At 51.1% G+C, this 20974-nt stretch overlaps 1 protein-coding gene across 1 annotated transcript; it reads left to right on the top strand.

Moving 5' to 3' along the window:
* The first annotated feature begins 3814 nt into the window (after positions 1-3814).
* On the top strand, positions 3815-18572 carry NFKBIA (NFKB inhibitor alpha). Its single transcript, XM_038756045.1, has 11 exons — positions 3815-3869; positions 3979-4216; positions 5064-5202; positions 5291-5443; positions 7333-7471; positions 10523-10862; positions 15048-15156; positions 16114-16324; positions 17169-17257; positions 17381-17641; positions 18040-18572. Exons 1-11 carry the CDS (start codon positions 3815-3817, stop codon positions 18085-18087), a joined length of 1782 nt encoding a protein of 593 aa, XP_038611973.1. The 3' UTR covers positions 18088-18572.
* Positions 18573-20974: the final 2402 nt, after the last annotated feature.

Below are 20974 nucleotides of genomic sequence, written 5' to 3'. Positions count from 1 at the left end.
AACCCCATGTGGGACAGGGACTGTATCTGAGCACTGACCACCTGTGTGGCCCTTCTTCCTGCAGAGAGACTGGGATTTTTTTTTCCTATGGTATTTAAGCGCTTACTGCGTGTCAAACACTGTTCTAAGAACTGGGGTGGGGACATGTTAATTAGGTCGGATACAACCCCTGTGCTGCACGGGATTCACAGTCTACGTAGGAGGGAGAACAGGTATTTAAACTCCATTTTATAGTTGAGGGAACTGAGGCATAGAGAAGGTAAGTGACTTACCCAAGGTCACACAGCAAACAGTTGGTAGAGCTGGGGATTAGAAACCAGGTCCTCGACTCCCAGCCCCGTGCTCTTTCCACTAGGCCACGCTTTTTCCCTTGCTGGGATATCCAGGAACTGTATTGCTTCTTCGGGATTTGTCACTTGAGGACTGCTACCTACGGAATTGAGGTGCACACCCTGGCAACTCCAATAACACACAAACTTGCCGTAGCTCCCGCTTGTTTATAAGTGGGCTTGTCCAAAGGGGATTCCCAGTCTAACTCAGGACTCCAACAACGGTTGGGAGGGCGGGGAAGCACCGTGATTCAGTGGAAAGAGCCTGGGCTTTGGAGTCAGAGGTCATGGGTTCAAATCCCGGCTCCACCAGTTACCAGCTGTGTGGCTTTGGGCAAGTCATTTCACTTCTCTGGGCCTCAGTTACCTCATCTGTAAAATGGGGATTAAAACTGTGAGCCCCCTGTGGGACAACCTGATCACCTTGTAATCTCCCCAGCTTTGCACATAGTAAGCACTTAATGCCCTCATTATTATTATTACTATTATTATTCTGGGTTGAATGGACCTTCTCTTCCTGCCAGCGCTGGACCGACAGTAATAATCATCACAATGCCTGGGGTCACCGAAAATCCTTTCCGGCCAGTGGTTATTCGCCAGAGGAGAATGACCCCATGGGCATCCGGCTAGATGGAGCCGGGAACCCTGGCCACGGGAGGCGGGGGTAGGGGGTGGGGGATTGTGTAAAACTTCCCTTCTCTTTCCCTTCTGGATCTAGACAGGCATTTCGGTTCCACCCACACCCTTGTCCTTTCACAAAATGGGGTGGCAGAGACTGCTAGGAACTCTCCTGCCCCGCCCTCCCCCCCCCCAAAAAAAACCTCCTGATAGGCTGTATCCCCAGCTTGGCCTGGCCAGAAGGTGCAGAGTTTATTTGGTTTTTTGTGTGTGTATTCGTTAAGTGCTCACTATATGCCCGACGCTGTACTAAGTGCTGGTGTAGATTCAAGAAAGTCAGGTCGGACACAGTCCGTGGCCCACATGGGGCTCACAGCTTTAATCCCCATTTTACAGATGAGGAAACAGAGGCCCAGGGAAGTTAGGTGACGTGCCCGAGGTCACACAGCAGACAAGTGGCCGAGGCAGAATTAGAACCCAAGTCCTTCTTTTTACTAGGCCACGTCATGGCCTGTTTTCTGCAGAGGTGGCACATGCTCAGCCAGAGAAAGGCTTTGCAGGAGGAGTCGTATTGAGCAGGCAGACATCACTTTCCTGACATACAGCATTTATTGCGTGTGCATGTCGGTAATTTATTTACTTTAATGTCTGTCTCCCCCCTCTAGGCCGTAAGCTCCTTGTGGGCAGAAAACACATCTACCGACTCAGTTGTTCACTCCCAAGTGCTGAGTTCAGTGCTCTGCACAATAAATACCATCGATTGGTGGATTCCCCTCCTGCGGAAAACACATCTACCGACTCCCAAGTGCTGAATTCAGTGCTCTGCACAATAAATACCATCGATTGATTGATTCCCCTCCTGCGGAAAACACATCTACCGACTCAGTTGTTCACTCCCAAGTGCTGAGTTCAGTGCTCTGCACAATAAATACCATCGATTGATTGATTCCCCTCCTGCGGAAAACACATCTACCGACTCAGTTGTTCACTCCCAAGTGCTGAGTTCAGTGCTCTGCACAATAAATACCATCTATTGATTGATTCCCCTCCTGCAGCATTGTTAGAAACCGAGCTATTTCACCTGGGAAGCTTTTGCTTATTTTAAAAGGTCACTGACTGCAGGAGTTGGAGATGTTGGCTGGGAGAAGTCAGAGAGTTCCCATTCATTAGTTTTCAGGAAACAAAAAAAGAATCCGTGAAGGTATGCCGTAGCCTGGAAATGGGATTCCTCTGCTGAAGGCATGCTGGCCTTTCCTAGCCCTACCTGCTATTTAACTGTTTCTTTGCCCTGCTCTTCTAGACTGTGAGCCCACTGTTGGGTCGGGACCGTCTCTAGATGTTGCCAACTTGGACTTCCCAAGCGCTTAGTACAGTGCTCTGCACACAGTCAGCGCTCAATAAATACGATTGATTGATTGCCCTCCTGCAGCATTAAGTTAGAAACCAAGCTATTTCACCTGGGAAGCTTTTGCTTATTTTAAAAGGTCACTGACTGCGGGAGTTGGAGATGTTGGCTGGGAGAAGTCAGAGAGTTCCCATTCATTAGTTTTCAGGAAACAAAAAAAGAATCCGTGAAGGTATGTTGTAGCCTGGAAATGGGATTCCTCTGCTGAAGGCATGCTGGCCTTTCCTAGCCCTACCTCCTATTTAACTGCTTCTTTGCCCTGCTCTTCTTGACTGTGAGCCCACTGTTGGGTCGGGACCGTCTCTAGATGTTGCCAACTTGGACTTCCCAAGCGCTTAGTACAGTGCTCTGCACACAGCCAGCGCTCAATAAATACGATTGATTGATTGATTTTCTGATTTGCAAACCAAATGCTTCACCAGGTTCCTATTAGACAGGGGGGAAAAATAACCAAAGCCTGCCCAACAACATTACTCAGCTGGTCTCCGGGCCTGCCGGAAAACAAAGACACCTCCCTGGGAACCCCCCAGCCCCAGGGACAACTCATCAAGCCGCCCGGCCTTGGTGGCTTCCCCAAATTCCAGATGTTGGTCAGTCACTGAATCCCAGGGCGTCATCACTTTCCTGGGAATTTTCCGGGCCTTTTGGTTCTTCGCCACCAGGTGGCGCTGCAGCCAATCATTGGAATTGAACGCTAGGGAGAAAGAGGAATGTGAAGGAAAAATGATGATTGGAAAGGGGAATTCGGATAGGAAACTACTCCCAATTGGAATAGGGCAGAATATTCATCTGTTCCCCCTCCTCCCCCTCCCCATCCCCCCCGCCTTACCTCCTTCCCCTCCCCACAGCCCCTGGATATAGGTTTGTACGGATTTATTACTCTACTTATTTTATTTGTACATATTTATTCTATTTAGTTTATCTTGTTAATCCTCCCCATCCCCCCCGCCTTACCTCCTTCCCCTCCCCACAGCCCCTGGGTATGGGTTTGTACGGATTTATTACTCTACTTATTTTATTTGTACATATTTATTCTATTTAGTTTATCTTGTTAATATGTTTTGTTGTCTGTCTCCCCCTTCTAGACTGTGAACCCGCTGTTGGGTAGGGACCGTCTCCAGATGTTGCCAACTTGGACTTCCCAAGTGCTTAGTACAGTGCTCTGCACACAGTAAGCGCTCAATAAATACGATTGAATGAATGGATGGATGAGAGACCCTACCGCCCTGAAAGATTTTAAGTCCATTATTGTGCTCCGAAGGAGAATAGCCAGCGGATTCCAGAGCACTGGGCTAGCTTCCATTACTTGCTCCGGGGATGATTCTAAGCTCTCGGGCCTCTGCTTCGGCTTGAGAAAAATGCAGGCCCTGCCCAAATCGAGGTACCAGGAGGCAGTGCCCTCCAGGGTTTCCCCGACACTGCGCGTGTGAGACAAAAGGGAGGAAAGAAAGTGAGATACATTATGTCCTTATGTTCCTCGAGTATTGCTGCAGCTTGGAACTTTCTGGAAAAAAAAGGTGAGAGGAGATGGAAGATAAGGATGAGCTGTGGGTTGTGAGGATTAATGAAGCAATATATATAAAGGCCTCTGAGCTCCTTTAGATCCTGGATGGTGTTATATTCCAGGTACCAAAGACTATCTGCTTGCCCAGATTCTGCGGGACAGGGGAAGTGATTGTGGCAACTCTGGGCACCTTTGGTTTCTCTTGGGTGGCAGCAGCAACTGCACTAAACACTATTTACATCTTCCTTCTGTGGCTGCTCTGTTCGGTGCTAAGCGCATCTGCCCCCGTGCTATCGTGTACTTGCTTGTCCAGCATCTTCCCTACAGAAACAGGAGAAAAACTCTCCGAAGCCACAGAGTGTAAACACAGAGGCCGAGTAGGAAAAGTACGGAATGCAACTCCCGCCCCACCCAAGTGAAGCGCCAGTCTGAGAACTAAGACCAGGGGAACCCGGTTCAAAAACAGCAGTCCTTTGGTTCGTTCATTCATTCAATCGTATTTATTGAGCGCTTACTGTGTGCAGAGCATTGTACTAGTCAATCAACCAATCAATCGTATTTATTGAGCGCTTACTGTGTGCAGAGCACTGTACTAAGGGCTTGGGAAGTACAAGTTGGCAACAAATAGAGACAGTCCCTACCCAACAGTGGGCTCACAGTCTAGAAGGGGGAGGCTGAGAACAAAACCAAACATACTTTTAGACTGTGAGCCCACTGTTGGGTAGGGACTGTCTCTATATGTTGCCAATTTGTACTTCCCAAGCGCTTAGTACGGTGCTCTGCACATAGTAAGCGCTCAATAAATACGATTGATGATGATGATGATGAACAAAATAAAATAAATACAATAGATAAGTAGATAATAGAGACGCAGCGTGGCTCAATGGAAAGAGCCCGGGCTTTGAAGTCAGAGGTCATGGGTTTGAATCCCGGCTCCACCACAAGTCTGCTGTGTGACCTTGGGCAAGTCACTTAACTTCTCTGAGCCTCAGTTAAAAATGGGGATTAAGACTGTGAGCCCCACGTGGGACAACTTGATCACGTTGTATCCCCCCCAGCGCTTAGAACAGTGCTTTGCACATAGTAAGCGCTTGACAAATGCCATTATTATTATTAAGTACTAAGCACTTGGTTCTTCTGGATTTCCGAATGCCTGATGAGGTCCAGCACCGATGCCGTTCCTCTGAGCCGGTTGCTTCCCCTGCAGTTTTCCCAGCTCATATCAAGGCCACAAACCGTACATTTGCAAGAACAGTAACACGCTTACAAGGCTAGGCGAATCTGTACTTATTTTTGCCGGGCCCTCTGCGGTTCTGCTTCCCCACGGAAGAGAAATGTGCTTCAGGGTCAGTAAGAGTGAGAAGGGTCAGTGAGGGCCACTGGAAATCCTTGCCAGGTGACCAACGGTCCCCGGGTCCCAGCTTCTTCCGTTAGTTCGGCCACGTCGTCAGGCCGCCTGCCGCAAAACTCCGCGCCATTCCCATCAGCTTATCCCAGCCGGCCGATCCTGGCACAGTGGACGTCCACTTCAAGCAGGTTCAGGACTGCAGCCCCGGCCTCCGTGCCCGGAGCCCCGGCCTTCAGGCAGTACCACCGCAACCAAGAAATCATCATCATCATCATCAATCGTATTTATTGAGCGCTTACTATGTGCAGAGCACTGTACTAAGCGCTTGGGAAGTACAAATTGGCAACACATAGAGACAGTCCCTACCCAACAGTGGGCTCACAGTCTAAAAGGGGGAGACAGAGAACAAAACCAAACATACCAACAAAATAAAATAAATAGAATAGATATGTACAAATAAAATAAATAAATAAATAAATAGAGTAAAAAATATGTACAAACATATATACATATATACAGGTGCTGTGGGGAAGGGAAGGAGGTAAGATGGGGGCATGGAGAGGGGGATGAGGGGGAGAGGAAGGAAGGGGCTCAGTCTGGGAAGGCCTCCTGGAGGAGGTGAGCTCTCAGCAGGGCCTTGAAGGGAGGAAGAGAGCTAGCTTGGCGGATGGGCAGAGGGAGGGCATTCCAGGCCCGGGGGAGGACGTGGGCCGGGGGTCGATGGTGGGACAGGCGAGAGCGAGGTACGGTGAGGAGATTAGCGGCAGAGGAGCGGAGGGTGCGGGCTGGGCTGGAGAAGGAGAGAAGGGAGGTGAGGTAGGAGGGGGCGAGGGGATGGACAGCCTTGAAGCCCAGGGTGAGGAGTTTCTGCCTGATGCGCAGATTGATTGGTAGCCACTGGAGATTTCTGAGGAGGGGAGTGATATGCCCAGAGCGTTTCTGGACATATCAAATCAAAACATTGGGCTGGTTGCACACGGAACTCATTTAGACCTCAAAATCCCTCTCTCATTCGGAGATCGGCCTCCTGCCCTGCTGATCAATGGAGGATCGATGGTGCCTAGTAGCGCAGGGTGGAAGATTACTAATAGTATTTAGTACCGTAGTAGGGGCTGGGGCTGAGGCCCGAACGCCGCATGGCTCAGTGGTTAGAGCCCAGGCCCGGGACTCAGAAGGTCATGGGTTCTAGCGCTGGCTCCGTGGCGGAGCCACGTATTTATCGTATTTATTGAGCCCCTTCCTTCCTCTCCCCCTCGTCCCCCTCTCCACCCCCCCCATCTTCCCTTCCCCACAGCACCCGTATATATGTTTGTACATATTTATTACTCTATTTATTTATTTATTTATCTTGTACATATCTATTCTATTTATTTTATTTTGTTAGTATGTTTTGTTTTGTTCTCTGTCTCCCCCTTCTACCCTACTGTTGAGTAGGGACCGTCTCTATGTGTTGCCGACTTGTACTTCCCAAGTGCTTAGTCCAGTGCTCTGCATCCCCCCTATCCCCCCCTCCTTCCCTTCCCCACAGCACCTGTATATATGTTTGTACATATTTATTACTCTATTTATTTATTTATCTTGTACATATCTATTCTATGTATTTGATTTTGTTAGTATGTTTGGTTTTGTTCTCTGTCTCCCCCTTCTAGACTGTGAGCCCGCTGTTGGGTAGGGACCGTCTCTACGTGTTGCCGACTTGTACTTCCCAAGCGCTTAGTCCAGCGCTCTGCACACAGTAAGCGCTCAATAAATACGATCGATTGGTTGATTGAGCGCTTACTGTGTGCAGAGTACTGGACTGAGCGCTTGGGACGTACAAGTTGGCAACATCTAGAGACGGTCCCTACCCAACAGCGGACTTGTCTGCTGTGTGACCTTGGGCGATTCACTTCACTTCTCTGGGCCTCAGTGACCTCATCTGTAAAATGGGGATTGAGACCGCGAGCCCCACCGCGGACAGGGACTGTGTCCGCCCCGATTTGCTTGTATCCACCCCGGTGTTTAGTACAGTGCCTGAATACCAGAAATATTATTATTATTAGTGCACAAGCCTGCTGTGACGAAAAGCAAGATTTTGTTGTTGTTGTTGTTTTTAACCCCCCTGTCGCAAGTTGTGGTGTGGTGCCAGTTCTACTTAAAAAGCACTTTCCCGCAAAGCTTTGCATTTAGGAACAGCTTGGTTCCGGGGATCTCAAAGCACACTCATGACCCCCGCGGCATTCCTCCCTGCAAAATGGAGGGAGATCATAAGCTTCCTTTGGGGCAGGGTACGTGTCTACCAACTCTAATAGAGGGTGCTCTCCCAAGTGCTCGGTACAGTGCTGTGCACATAGTAAATGCCCAATAAATACTACTGAATGATGGATTGATTGAAGAGTGGAGGAATGGTATGGGGGGGGTGCTAGAGAAGGCCCCAGGCATCCAGCCTCCCCTGGGTTTCCGACCCCTAGTCGGAGAGGCAGCATGGCTCAGTGGAAAGAACACGGACTTTGGATCAGAGGTTGTTGGGTTTTTTAATATATATATATATATATATAATATATATATAAATAAAATAAAAATAAACAAAATATAATATATATATATATATTAGTCCAGTGCTCTGTACACAGTATATATATATATAGCATTGATTAAGCGCTTACTATGTGCCAAGCACTGTTCTAAGCGCTGGGGAGGTTACAGGGTGATCAGGTTGTCCCACGGGGGGCTCCCAGTCTTAATCCCCATTTTCCAGATGAGGCAGCTGAGGCCCAGAGAAGTGAAGTGACTTGCCCAAAGTCACACAGCTGACAGTTGGCAGAGCCGGGATTCGAACCCATGACCTCTGACTCCAAAGCCCGGGCTCTTTCCACTGAGCCAGTTCAAATCCCGGCTATGCCACTTGTCAGCCGTGTGGTTTTGGGCAAGTCATTTAACTTCTCTGTGCCTCGGTTACCTCATCTGGAAAATGGGGATTAAGACTGTGAGCCCCACGTGGGACAACCTCATCACCTTGTATCCCCCCCCCCAGCTCTTAGCACATAGTAAGCGCTTAATAAATTCCATTATTATTATTATTCATTCAATCATATTTATTGAGCGCGTGTGCAGAGCATTGTTCGAAGCGCTTGGGAAGTACAAATTGGCAACATATAGAGACGGCCCCTACCCAACAGTGGGCTCACTGTCTAGAAGTGGGCTCACAGTCTAGATTAGTCTGCATAGTAAGAGCTTAATAAATTCCATTATTATTATTATTATTTATTCAATCGTATTTATTGAGCTCTGTGTGCAGAGCACTGTACTGAGTGCTTGGGAAGTATAAATTGGCAACATATAGAGATGGTCCCTACCCAACAGTGGGCTCACAGTCTAGGTTAGTCTGCATAGTAAGAGCTTAATAAATTCCCTTATTGTTATTATTCATTCAGTCATATTTATTGAGTGCTGTGTGCAGAGCACTGTACTGAGCGCTTGGGAAGTATAAATTGGCAACATATAGAGATGGTCCCTACCCAACAGTGGGCTCACAGTCTAGAAAGCAGCGTGGCTCAGTGGAAAGAGTCCGGGCTTTGGAGTCGGAGGTCATGGGTTCAAATCCCCACTCCGCCAACTGTCAGGTGGGTGACTTTGGGCAAGTCACTTCACTTCTCTGGGCCTCAGTTCCCTCATCTGGAAAATGGGGATGAAGATTGTGATCCCCCTGTGGGACAACCTGATCACCTTGTAACCTTCCCAGTGCTTAGAACAGTGCTTTGCACATAGTAAGTGCTTAATAAAGGCTATTATTATTCTTCTAGACTGTGAGCCCACTGTTGGGTAGGGACCGTCTTTATATGTTGCCAACTTGGACTTCCCAAGCGCTTAGTCCAGAACTCTGCACACAGTAAGTGCTCAATAAATACAATTGATTGATTGACTGTCTATGTTGCCAACTTGTACTTCCCAAGCGCTTAGTCCAGTGCTCTGCACACAGTAAGTGCTCAATAAATACGATTGATTGATTGATTGACTGTCTTTGTTGCCAACTTGGACTTCCCAAGCGCTTAGTCCAGTGCTCAGCACTCAGTAAACGCTCAATAAATACGATTGATTGGTTGATTGACTGTCTATGTTGCCAATTTGTCCTTCCCCAGCGCTTAGTCCAGTGCTCTGCACACCATAAGCGCTCAATAAATACAATTGATTGATTGATTGGCTATGTTGCCAACTTGGACTTCCCCAGCACTTAGTCCAGTGCTGTGCACACCGTAAGCACTCAATAAATACGATTGATTGATTGGCTGTCTATGTTGCCAACTTGTCCTTCCCCAGCGCTTAGTCCAGTGCTCTGCACACCATAAGCGCTCAATAAATATGATTGATTGACTGTCTCTCTATGTTGCCAACTTGGACTTCACAAGCGCTTAGTCCAGTGCTGTGCGCACCGTAAGCGCTCAATAAATACGATTGATTGATTGATTGGCTGTCTATGTTGCCAACTTGTCCTTCCCCAGCGCTTAGTCCAGCGCTGTGCACACCGTAAGCGTGCAACAAATACGATTGATTGATTGGCTCTCTATGTTGCCAAATTGGGCTTCCCAGCGCTTAGTCCAGCGCTGTGCACACCGTAAGTGTGCAACAAATACGATTGATTGATTGGCTCTCTATGTTGCCAACTTGGGCTTCCCCAGTGCTTAGTCCAGCGCTGTGCGCACCGTAATTGCTCAATAAAAACGATTGATTGATTGGCTGTCTATGTTGCCAACTTGGACTTCCCCAGCGCTTAGTCCAGCGCTGTGCACACCGTAAGCGCTCAGTAAATACGATTGATTGATTGATTGGCTGTCTATGTTGCCAACTTGGACTTCCCTGGCGCTTAGTCCAGCGCTGTGCACACCGTAAGTGTGCAACAAATACGATTGATTGATTAGCTGTCTATGTTGCCAACTTGTCCTTCCCCAGCGCTTAGTCCAGCGCTGTGCACACCGTAAGCGCTCAGTAAATACGATTGATTGATTGATTGGCTCTCTATGTTGCCAACTTGGACTTCCCCAGCCCTTAGTCCAGCGCTGTGCACACCGTAAGCGCGCAACAAATACGATTGATTGATTGGCTGTCTATGTTGCCAACTTGGGCTTCCCCAGCGCTTAGCCCAGCGCTGTGCACGCAGTAAGCGCTCAGTAAATACGACTGATTGAGTGAGTGTGCGGGGTGGAGGGGGGGGGGGCCTTGTGTAGGGGATCATCGCTCCGTCCTCCGCCCCGGCGGCAGGACCGGACTAGTTTGTCGTTTGTGCTGTGACTGGCTGGGAAATTCCCGCCCCGCCCCGAGAAATCCCCGGCTCGCCTTTATAGGCCGCTGCCAAGCCCGCCGCCGCCCTGCCGCACTCCGGATTGTCTCCGCACCGAGGACGGACCGACAGACCGACCGACAGACGGACCCATGTTCCCCGCCGCCGAAGCCCCCAAGGCCCCCAAGTCCCCCGCCGCCGCCCCCCCCCTCCCGCCATGGGGCCAAGAAGGAGCGGGCCCCGGGGGAGGACCGCCACGACAGCGGCCTGGACTCCATGAAGGACGACGACTACGAGCTGATGGTGCAGGAGCTGAGCGCCATCCGCCTCCAGGCCCTGCCCCCGGAGCCCCCCACCCTGCCCGCCCACCCCTGGACCCACCACCTCACCGACGACGGAGACTCGTAAGGCCCCGGCGGAATAACAACAACAAGAATCGGATTAGAGTGGAATGAGAAATCCACTGATTGACCGGATGATGAGGCGTTGATTAAGCGCTTACTACGTGCCGGGGAGGGCACGGTCGAGCAGTCAATCGGTCGGATGTATTGGGCGCTCACTGTGTGCGGAGCACTGGCCGGGGAAGGGCAAGGCGGCAACTTGCAATCAGGGGAGGTCGCAATCGGTCAATCAAGCGGATTTATTGAGCGCCTAGTGTGTGCGCAGCACTGGACTAAGCGCCGGGGAAGGACAAGGCGGCAACTTGCAATCAGGGGAGGTCGCAATCGATCAATCAATCGGATTTATTGAGCGCCTAGTGTGTGCGCAGCACTGGACTAAGCGCCGGGGAAGGACAAGGCGGCAACTTGCAATCAGGGGAGGTCGCAATCGATCAATCAATCGGATTTATTGAGCGCCTAGTGTGTGCGCAGCACTGGACTAAGCGCCTGGGAAGGACAAGGCGGCAACTTGCAATCAGGGGAGGTCGCAATCGGTCAATCAATCGGATTTATTGAGCGCCTAGTGTGTGCGCAGCACTGGACTAAGCGCCGGGGAAGGACAAGGCGGCAACTTGCAATCAGGGGAGGTCGCAATCGATCAATCAATCGGATTTATTGAGCGCCTAGTGTGTGCGCAGCACTGGACTAAGCGCCTGGGAAGGACAAGGCGGCAACTTGCAATCAGGGGAGGTCGCAATCGGTCAATCAATCGGATTTATTGAGCGCCTAGTGTGTGCGCAGCACTGGACTAAGCGCCGGGGAAGGACAAGGCGGCAACTTGCAATCAGGGGAGGTCGCAATCGATCAATCAATCGGATTTATTGAGCGCTTAGTGTGTGCGCAGCACTGGACTAGGCGCCGGGGAAGGACAAGGCGGCAATTTGCAATCAGGGGAGGTCACAATCGGTCAATCAATCGGATTTATTGAGCGCCTAGTGTGTGCGCAGCACTGGACTAAGCGCCGGGGAAGGACAAGGCGGCAACTTGCAATCAGGGGAGGTCACAATCGGTCAATCAATCGTATCGATCGTATCGATCAATCGGATTTATTGCGCGCTTACTGTGTGCGGAGCACTGGACTAAGCGCTGGGGGAGGACAAGTCGGCAACATACAATCAACCAATCGTATTTATTGAGCGCTTACTGTGTGCGGAGCACTGGACTAAGCGCTGGGGAAGGACAGGTCGGCAACATACAATCAATCAGTCAATCAATCGTATTTATTGAGGGCTTACTGTGTGCAGAGCACTGGACTAAGCGCTGGGGAAGGACAAGTCTGCAACATACAATCAATCGTATTTATTGAGCGCTTACTGTGTGCAGAGCACTGGACTAAGCGCTTGGGAAGTACAAGTCGGCAACATGCAGAGACGGTCCCTACCCAACAGTGGGCTCACAGGCTAGAAGGGGGGGACAGAGAACAAAACAAAACATGTTAACAAAATAAAATAAGTAGAATAAATATGTGCAAGTAAAATAAATAGAGGAATAAATATGTGCAAGTAAAATAAATAGAGTAATAAATACGTACAAGCATATGTACATATATACAGGTGCTGTGGGGAAGGGAAGGAGGTAAGGCGGGGGGGATGGAGAGGGGGCCGAGGGGGCTCGGTGTGGGAAGGCCTCCTGGAGGAGGTGGGCTCTCAGTAGGGCCTTAAGCAGTGTGGCTCAGTGGAAAGAGCCCGGGCTTTGGAGTCAGAGGTCACGGGTTCGAATCCCGGCCCCTCCACATGTCTGCTGGGTGACCTTGGGCAAGTCACTTCACTTCTCTGAGCCTCAGTTCCCTCATCTGGAAAATGGGGATTACGACACGTGGGACAACCTGATCACATTGTATCCCCCCCCCCCCCAGCGCTTAGAACAGTGCCTTGCACATAGTAAGCGCTTAACAAATGCCATTATTATTATTATTATTATTAGACTGTGAGCCCACTGTTGGGTAGGCACCGTCTCTATATGTTGCCAACTTTTCTACTTCCCAAGCGCTTAGTACAGTGCTCTGCACACAGTAAGCGCTCAATAAATACGGTTGATTGATTGATTGATTGATTAAGGTGATCAGGTTGGCCCACGGGGGGCCCTAGACCGGGAGCTCGTTGTTGGGTCGGGACCGGCTCTCTCTGCGGCCGACTTGGACGTCCCGAGCGCTTAGTCCAGTGCCCTGCACACAGGAAGTGCTCAATAAGTACGATTGAATAATAATGATGGTATTTATTAAGCGTCCCCTCTTCCCCCTCTTCATCCCCCCCCGCCTTACCTCCTTCCCTTCCCCTCAGCACTTGTATATATGTATATATGCTTGTACGTATTTATTACTCTATTTATTTTACTTGTACATATTTATTCTACTTCTTTTATTTTGTTAATACGTTTTGTTTTGTTCTCTGTCTCCCCCTTCTAGACTGTGAGCCCACTGTTGGGTAGGGACCGTCTCTATATGTTGCCGACTTGTACTTCCCAAGCGCTTAGTACAGTGCTCTGCACACAGTAAGCGCTCAATAAATACGATTGAATGAATATGTGCAAAGCACTGTTCTAAGCGCTGGGGAGGTTACAAGGTGATCAGGTTGTCCCACGGGGTGGGGGGGTGGGGGGCGCTCACGGTCTTCATCCCCATTTTACAGATGAGGTAACTGAGGCCCAGAGACGTTTGTAGAAGCAGCGTGGCTCAGTGAAAAGAGCCCGGGCTTTGGAGTCAGAGGACATGGGTTCAAATCCCGGCTCTGCCAACTGTCAGCTGTGTGACTTCGGGCAAGTCACTTCACTTCTCTGTGCCTCAGTGACCTCATCTGTAAAAATGGGGATTAAAACTGTGAGCCCCCTGTGGGACAACCTGATCACCTTGTAACCTCCCCAGCGCTTAGAACAGTGCTTTGCACACAGTAAGCGCTTAACAAATACCATCATTATTATTATTATTAAAAGTGACTTGCTCAAAGTCACACAGCTAATAATTGGCAGAGCCGGGATTTGAACCCATGACCTCTGACTCCAAAGCCTGGGCTCTTTCCACTGAGCCACGCTGCTTCTCTAATTCAATCTAATTCTCAGAGTGAATGAATGAATGCAGGCCCGGCCTCCCTCCCCGTGCCTCAGTGCTAAGAGCCCGGGCTTTGGAGGCGGAGGTCATGGGTTCAAACGCCAAAAGCGCTTGGGAAGTACAAGTTGTTGCCAACTTGTACTTCCCAAGCGCTTAGTACAGTGCTCTGCACTCAGTAAGCGCTCAACAAATACGATTGAATGAATGAATTAATGAATGAAATCCCAGCTCCGCCACTTGGCAGCTGTGTGACTTTGGGCAAGTCACTTCACTTCTCTGCGCCTCAGTCCCCTCATCTGGAAAATGGGACAACCTGATCACCTTGTAACCTCCCTGGCGCTTAGAACAGTGCTCTGCACATTGTACGTGCTTAATAAATGCCATAATCAAGCGCTTAGTACAGTGCTGTGCACATTGTACATGCTTAATAAATGCCATCATCAAGCGCTTAGTACAGTGCTGTGCACACAGTAAACGCTCAATAAATTCGATTGAATGAATGAATCATCCCCCCCCCCCCCCCCGCCGCCGCCAAGGCCCCGCACTGCCCGAGGGCCGGAGATGGCTGGGGACGAATAATAATAATGGTGGTAACTGTTAAGCGCTTAGTATGTGCAAAGCACCGTTCTAAGCGCTGGTGGGGGGCTACAAGGTGACCAGGTTGTCCCCCATGGGGGTCCCAGGCCGAATCCCCATTTTCCAGGCCCAGAGAAGCAAAGTGACTTGCCCCAAGTCACCCAGCTGACAAGCGGGGGAAGGCGGGATTAGAACCCACGACCTCTGACCAGAGAGCCCGGGGATGTGCTGTCCAGAATTCCGGTTTCCATAAAATGGGTCTGGGGGGTCCCCCTTCCCCATCCGTCCGCCCGCTTCCCCCGCTTTGGGCCGGGGGCGGGTCCCGGGCCAGCTCGGCGCCGGGCGGGCGGGGGCCCGGGGTGGAAAGTCCCTGGGCCGCTGCCAGGAACAGTCAGCTCACAATAACCTCGCGGAAAACACCGCCACCGCCGCCTCCTCCTCCTCCTCCTCCCCCCGAAAACCCGGCCTTGCGCAACGGCCCGGCCAGACCCGGCTGACGCCCCACTGGGGTTTTCCTCTTCCTTCTCCAGGTTCCTGCACTTGGCCGTCATCCACGAGGAGAAGGCCCTGGCCCTGGAGGTCATCCACCGGGTCCAGGGCGACCTCGCCTTCCTGGACCTCCAGAACAACCTGCAGCAGGTGGGCGCCCCCGGCCCACCGGCCCTTCGATTCGCCGTTCGACCCCCGGGCCCCCCCCCCCACCCTTTAACAATAATGGCATTTATTAAGCGCTTACTATGCACAAAGCACCGTTCTAAGCACTGGGGGGCACGGTCTTAATCCCCATTTTCCAGATGAGGGGACTGAGGCCCAGAGAAGTGAAGTGACTGGCCCAAAGTCACACGGCTGACACTTGCCGGAGCCGGGATTTGAACCCATGACCTCTGACTCCCTTTTAGACTGTGAGCACACTGTTGGGTAGGGACTGTCTCTATGTGTTGCCAACTTGGACTTCCCAAGCGCTTAGTACAGTGCTCTGCACACAGTAAGCGCTCAATAAATACGATTGATTGATTGGTTGACTTCAAAGCCCGGGCTCTTTCCACTGAGCCACGCTGCTTCTCGCTGCTGCCTCCCCATTTTCTGGGGAAAGCCTTGGTCCACCCCCTACCAGACCAGTCCTTTGATGTTTTCAAAGAGCACAGAGGTACATATGGGCATGTACGGGTACACACACATATACAGGGTCACTCACTCAGCCACCCCCTTTCCAGACTTTCGGCCGGCTTGATCCCCCAGGGCCGGATTGGCCTCAGCCCCCTCCAAACCACCGTCCGAAATGAGCAAAACACGGGGACCTAGACTGTGAGCCCACTGTTGGGTAGGGACCGTCTCTGTATGTTGCCAACTTGGACTTCCCAAGCGCTTAGTACAGTGCCCTGCACACAATCAATCGTATTTATTGAGCGCTTACTTATTGAGCGATTGGGAAGTCCAAGTTGGCAACATATAGAGACGGTCCGTACCCAACAGTGGGCTCACAGTAAGCGCTCAATAAATACGATGGAATGGATGAATCCGGGAGGTTTTCCGGTGAAGGAACCCCAGAGCGGACCCCGCGACTCACCCGCGGTTTCCCTTCCGATCGGTTCGCAGACTCCACTTCACCTGGCCGTGATCACCGGCCAGCCCGAGATCGCGGAGACCCTCCTGAAGGCCGGCTGCGACCCCGAGCTGCGGGACTTCCGGGGGAACACGGCCCTGCACCTGGCCTGTGAGCAGGGCTGCTTGGCTGCCGTGGGGGTCCTCACCCAGTACTGCCAGACGCAGCACCTCCACAGCGTCCTGCAGGCCAGCAACTACAACGGTACGGGCTCTGCCCCGCCCCGTCCCGCCCTCCGGAGCCGCAGACGGGATTGAGGTCTATGGGGAGACCAGACCTCGCTCCCCCTTCCCCTCTCGTTACAAGGAGGGGAGGCAAAAACTGGGTCCCAGGATCAGAAAAAGGAAAGATACGAGCGGGCTGCCCCCGCGTCTAAGGGGCCTCAACTCCCCTGGGTTCTCCAGAGCTTCCACTCTCTGCAAACCTCTCCACCCCTTCGGGCAGCCTTAGTGGACTAGGAGTCAGGACCTGGGTTCTAATTCTGGCCCCGCCACTTGTCTGCTGTATGACCTTGGGCAAGTCGCTGCACTCCTCTGTGCCTTAACCTCATCTCGTCCCCCTCTCCATCCCCCCCATCTTACCTCCTTCCCTTCCCCACAGCACCTGTATATATGTATATATGTTTGTACATATTTATTACTCTATTTTACTTGTGCATATCTATTCTATTTATTTTATTTTATTTTGTTAGTATGTTTGGTTTTGTTCTCCGTCTCCCCCTTTTAGACTGTGAGCCCCACTGTTGGGTAGGGACTGTCTCTATATGTTGCCAATTTGTACTTCCCAAGCGCTTAGTACAGTGCTCTGCACATAGTAAGCGCTCAATAAATACGATTGATTGATTGATTGATTGAGGGCCCCCTTGTGGGACATGGACGGTGCCCAACCTGATCAGCTTGCATCTACCCCAGTGCCTAGTAGTAGAGTGCCGGGCTTGGGCTGCTGCAGGACGCTCGGCTTTTTCTCTGGCTCCCGAGAAGTGCAGGGAGAGGCCCCGACCGGCCGCCCTGGGGCTCGTGCTGACCTTTTTCCCTCTGTTGATCTTTAGGTCACACGTGTCTCCACTTGGCCTCCATTCACGGCTACCTGGCAATCGTAGAGCGCTTGGTGTCCTTGGGAGCTGACGTCAATGCCCAGGTGACTTGACTTCCACACTCTTTCGATCCCAGCACGGAGCGTACGGGCCCGGGCTCTCCGGCCGCTCGAGCGGTCCGACTTTTCCCGGCTCGTCCCTAACGTCCGGCTTGCTCTTCGTCCTAGGAGCCCTGTAACGGCCGGACGGCGCTGCACCTCGCGGTCGACCTGCAGAATCCTGACCTGGTGTCGCTCCTGCTCAAGTGCGGGGCCGACGTCAACCGAGTCACCTACCAGGGCTACTCGCCGTACCAGCTCACCTGGGGCAGAGAGAGCAGCAGCATCCAGCAGCAGCTGGGCCAGCTGACCATGACCAATCTGCAGCTGCTGCCGGAGAGCGACGATGAGGAGAGCTGCGACACCGAGTCGGAATACACAGAGGACGAAGTACGTGCCTCTCACGGCTCTCACCCCGCCGGTGGGACCCTGACCCGTCCCCGGGAGAAACTTGGGCCCCGCTTTTTCCAAGCTCAAGTGGGGCTCTGGGCTTTGAGGACCCTTGAGGTCTAGGAGTGGTTCCCCGGGATCACCCTCCATCCCATTTCCCTGTCAGTACCCGAGAACTGAGCGCCCAGCTCATCTCACCAGGGGAAGGGGCCACCAAGTGAGCCTGCCTGCCTTCCTGTGGGGTCATGAGGCTGGCGTTAGTGGCATTTATTCTCACAGGGAGAAGGAGTCCTTACTTATACCATCCAAGTCCGCTTCATTTTTGCATAGTAGCTTCAGCCCCCGGCATCGCTGCGGAGTACGCCCAATTAACGTATCGCTCTTTTCCTCCTCTCTAGCTGCTCTACGATGACTGTGTAATTGGAGGCCAGCCCCTCGCGTTGTGAACTGAGCATGTTGGAGACAACGTGGCCGTGTATATTTGTACAAAGACATATTTTATTTTTCTTATTAAAAAAGGAAAAAAAAAGGGAAAAAAAAAAAAGCTACGCGGCCAGTCAGCCTCCGACGCTACAGGGCCTGGACCACGTCTTCGTAGCTTAGTTGGTGCCGGGAACCTGAGGAGCTTGGGAAATCCAAGGAAGATGTGTCTCGTGCCACGGATTAGTGACGGGGCGGAGGGGGTAGTCCGTCCTTGTGTCCCCCCCCCATCCAAAGAGATCTCTTCCTCGTGGATTCCTCCTCCTCTGCTGACTGTCCCCTGCCTGACCCCGTGGGAGCTGGGAGCTCGCCCCAGAACCGTCTGTGCAGTGTAGCAGCCAGATGGTCCTCCCTCCCCTGTATATGCTGTATATGATGTGTATTTTGTTTGTAATTATTTTGGTACTGTGAGATGTATATTTATTAAACAGATTTTTACAAATGGAACAACCTCCGGCTGTCTCCCAGCTACCTTCCTGCTCTGGGAAGGTGGGTGTTCACTGATCCCGGATGGGCTTTCTTGTGAGCTAGGATTTATTCTCTCTTCCCGGCCCCTTCATCCAGCTCGGTTGGAGGGATATGGGGGGCCTCCTGCCCATTCCTTCCTGGACCAAGGGGAGCAGGAACCTAGGCCCCCAGTTGGTGAATAGGGCTGGGGCTAGATCGCTTTCTCACCAAGCCACTGTGGTCTCCCCACAGTACCCGGATTCAGCCCTGTGTGGGAGAGCGGAGGGATTGAAGCAGCGTGGCCCGGTGACTCGAGCACCGGCCTGGGAGCCAGAGGACCTGGGTTCTAATCCCAGCTTCATCGCTTTTCTGCTCTGTGCCCTTGGGCAAGTCACTTAGCTTTCTCTGTGCCTCGGTTTCCTCAACTGCAAAAAGCGATTCAATATCTATTCTCCTTCCTACCTGGTGGGACAGTGACTATATTGGCCTAATTAACTTGTATCTACCCCAGTGTTTAGAACAGTGCTTGACACATAGCAAATATTCTCCTTCCTACTTAGTGGGACAGTGACTATATTGGCCTAATTAACTTGTATCCACCCCAGTGTTTGGAACAGTGCTTGACACATAGTAAACGTTTGAGTACCACTAAAAAGGGTCACAAGTTTGGATGAGGCGTTAATCGTGGGTGGTGACTAAATTTGGATTGGGGTTGATAATCAGTTGTGTCTGAGTGCTAACTGTGCAAGGCACTGACCTAAGCGCTTGGGAGAGTACAATAGAAGACACGTTCCCTGCCCCCGCAACGAGCCTGGAGGGCCTGTCCGAACTTCTCTGCACTTGGCTCCACTTCCAAAACTCACGTTATCTTGGGACTGTGAAGCAATTAAGTTGGCGCCTGCCTGGAGTGAAACCGCTGGGGAAAATTTTGCAGCCTGACCGTTTTGGAATGCAACTACCGGATTCTTGAGAGGAGGAATTTGGAAAAGGAGAAGGGATCTTGGGCAATGTGGAAGAATGCAGGGAAGGAGACAGAACTTGGCTTCCTCTGGGGCTATGTTAACGTGAAGCAGCAAATGAGTTTTAGGACAGCTATCTTGCTTCCGCAATGGTTGTGAAATGAGCCAATTTATCAATGGTAAGTCAGCATTAGCAGCAAAGCCTAACTGGGCAGGTAAGCAGTTTGGACAGCTAACGAACCCTGTACTGGGCACCTGCTCTATGCAGGGCTCCGTCCTGGGCATCTGCAGTGTGTGGATCGCTTTCCTGGGTGGGGTTTAGCACCGCGCTTCACACATAGTGCTCGATAAATACGATTGATCGATTGATTCCTGGTCAAAGACACGGTCTCTACCTCAGAGAACTTCCAATCCAATGGAGGCAAGTAGACAAAAATAGATAATCCCAAGGAGTGAGGTACTAAAAACAGTAGACCCAAATGAATAAATATATCAGCTTAAGTGTATGACTGCTGAGATTGCTGAAAGAGTGGCATGACCAGAGAGGTGAGGGTTAACGAGGGAATCCTCTTGGAGGTGGCTTGTGAAGGAGGAGAGGGACATGGTTTGGTGAAGCGAAGGGGGAAGAATGTTCCAAACAGGAGGGAGAAAAACCAAGACAAGTCACTGGAGAGCAATGGGTGGTTGGGGTCCGGAGGTGTGCTGGGGAAGAAAAAGATGCCGATGGGCAACCTTGAATCTTACCAGACACGAGTTTCCCCGCAGCACTTTATATACACATCTTTATACTCCCTACCTGCAATTTATTTTAGTGCCTGTCTCCTTGGCGGGGCAGGGATTACACCTACTTATCCTCTTGTGATCTCCCAAGGGATCAGTAGGGTGTTCTGCCCACATTAAGGCCTCAAAAAATACCATTGTTGGGTATTTTCTTTGAAAAGCACCATGGAAGGATTGGAGATTTTGAATCAATCGTATTTTTTGAGTGCCTAATGTGTGCAGGGCACTGTGTTGAGCGCTTGGGAGAGTACAGTATTAAAGAGTTGGTAAACACATTCCCTGCCCACAATGAGCTTGCAGGCTGGGGAAAGAGCTGTGCCGTGAGCAGCTGAGGACAGGCTGGGCTGGTGGCGAGATAGTGAGGAGGAAACTATCGCCACAGTCCAGCTGGAAATGATAAGAGTTTTTACTAGGGTAGAGGTTAGAAGAGTCAGAGGGAGGGGTGGATTTTAAAGAGGAAGAGTCCGCAGCACTTAAGGCACTGAAATATCAGTATTCAGCATGTCTAGGGCAAGAATGACAGAGCATTGAAACACTTCCTTGCTGAGGAGAGACATGCCTCTCCCAGTCCCTGTATATATGTTTGTACGTATTTATTACTCTATTTTATTTGTACATATTTATTCTATTCTATTTATTTTCATTTTGCTTTGTTTTGTTGCCTGTC

This window comes from Tachyglossus aculeatus, chromosome 14, assembly GCF_015852505.1.
Source record: "Tachyglossus aculeatus isolate mTacAcu1 chromosome 14, mTacAcu1.pri, whole genome shotgun sequence".
In the NCBI taxonomy this organism is placed as follows: domain Eukaryota; kingdom Metazoa; phylum Chordata; class Mammalia; order Monotremata; family Tachyglossidae; genus Tachyglossus; species Tachyglossus aculeatus.
Note: the sequence above shows the minus strand (reverse complement) of the source record. Positions and strands in the feature narration are given on the sequence as shown.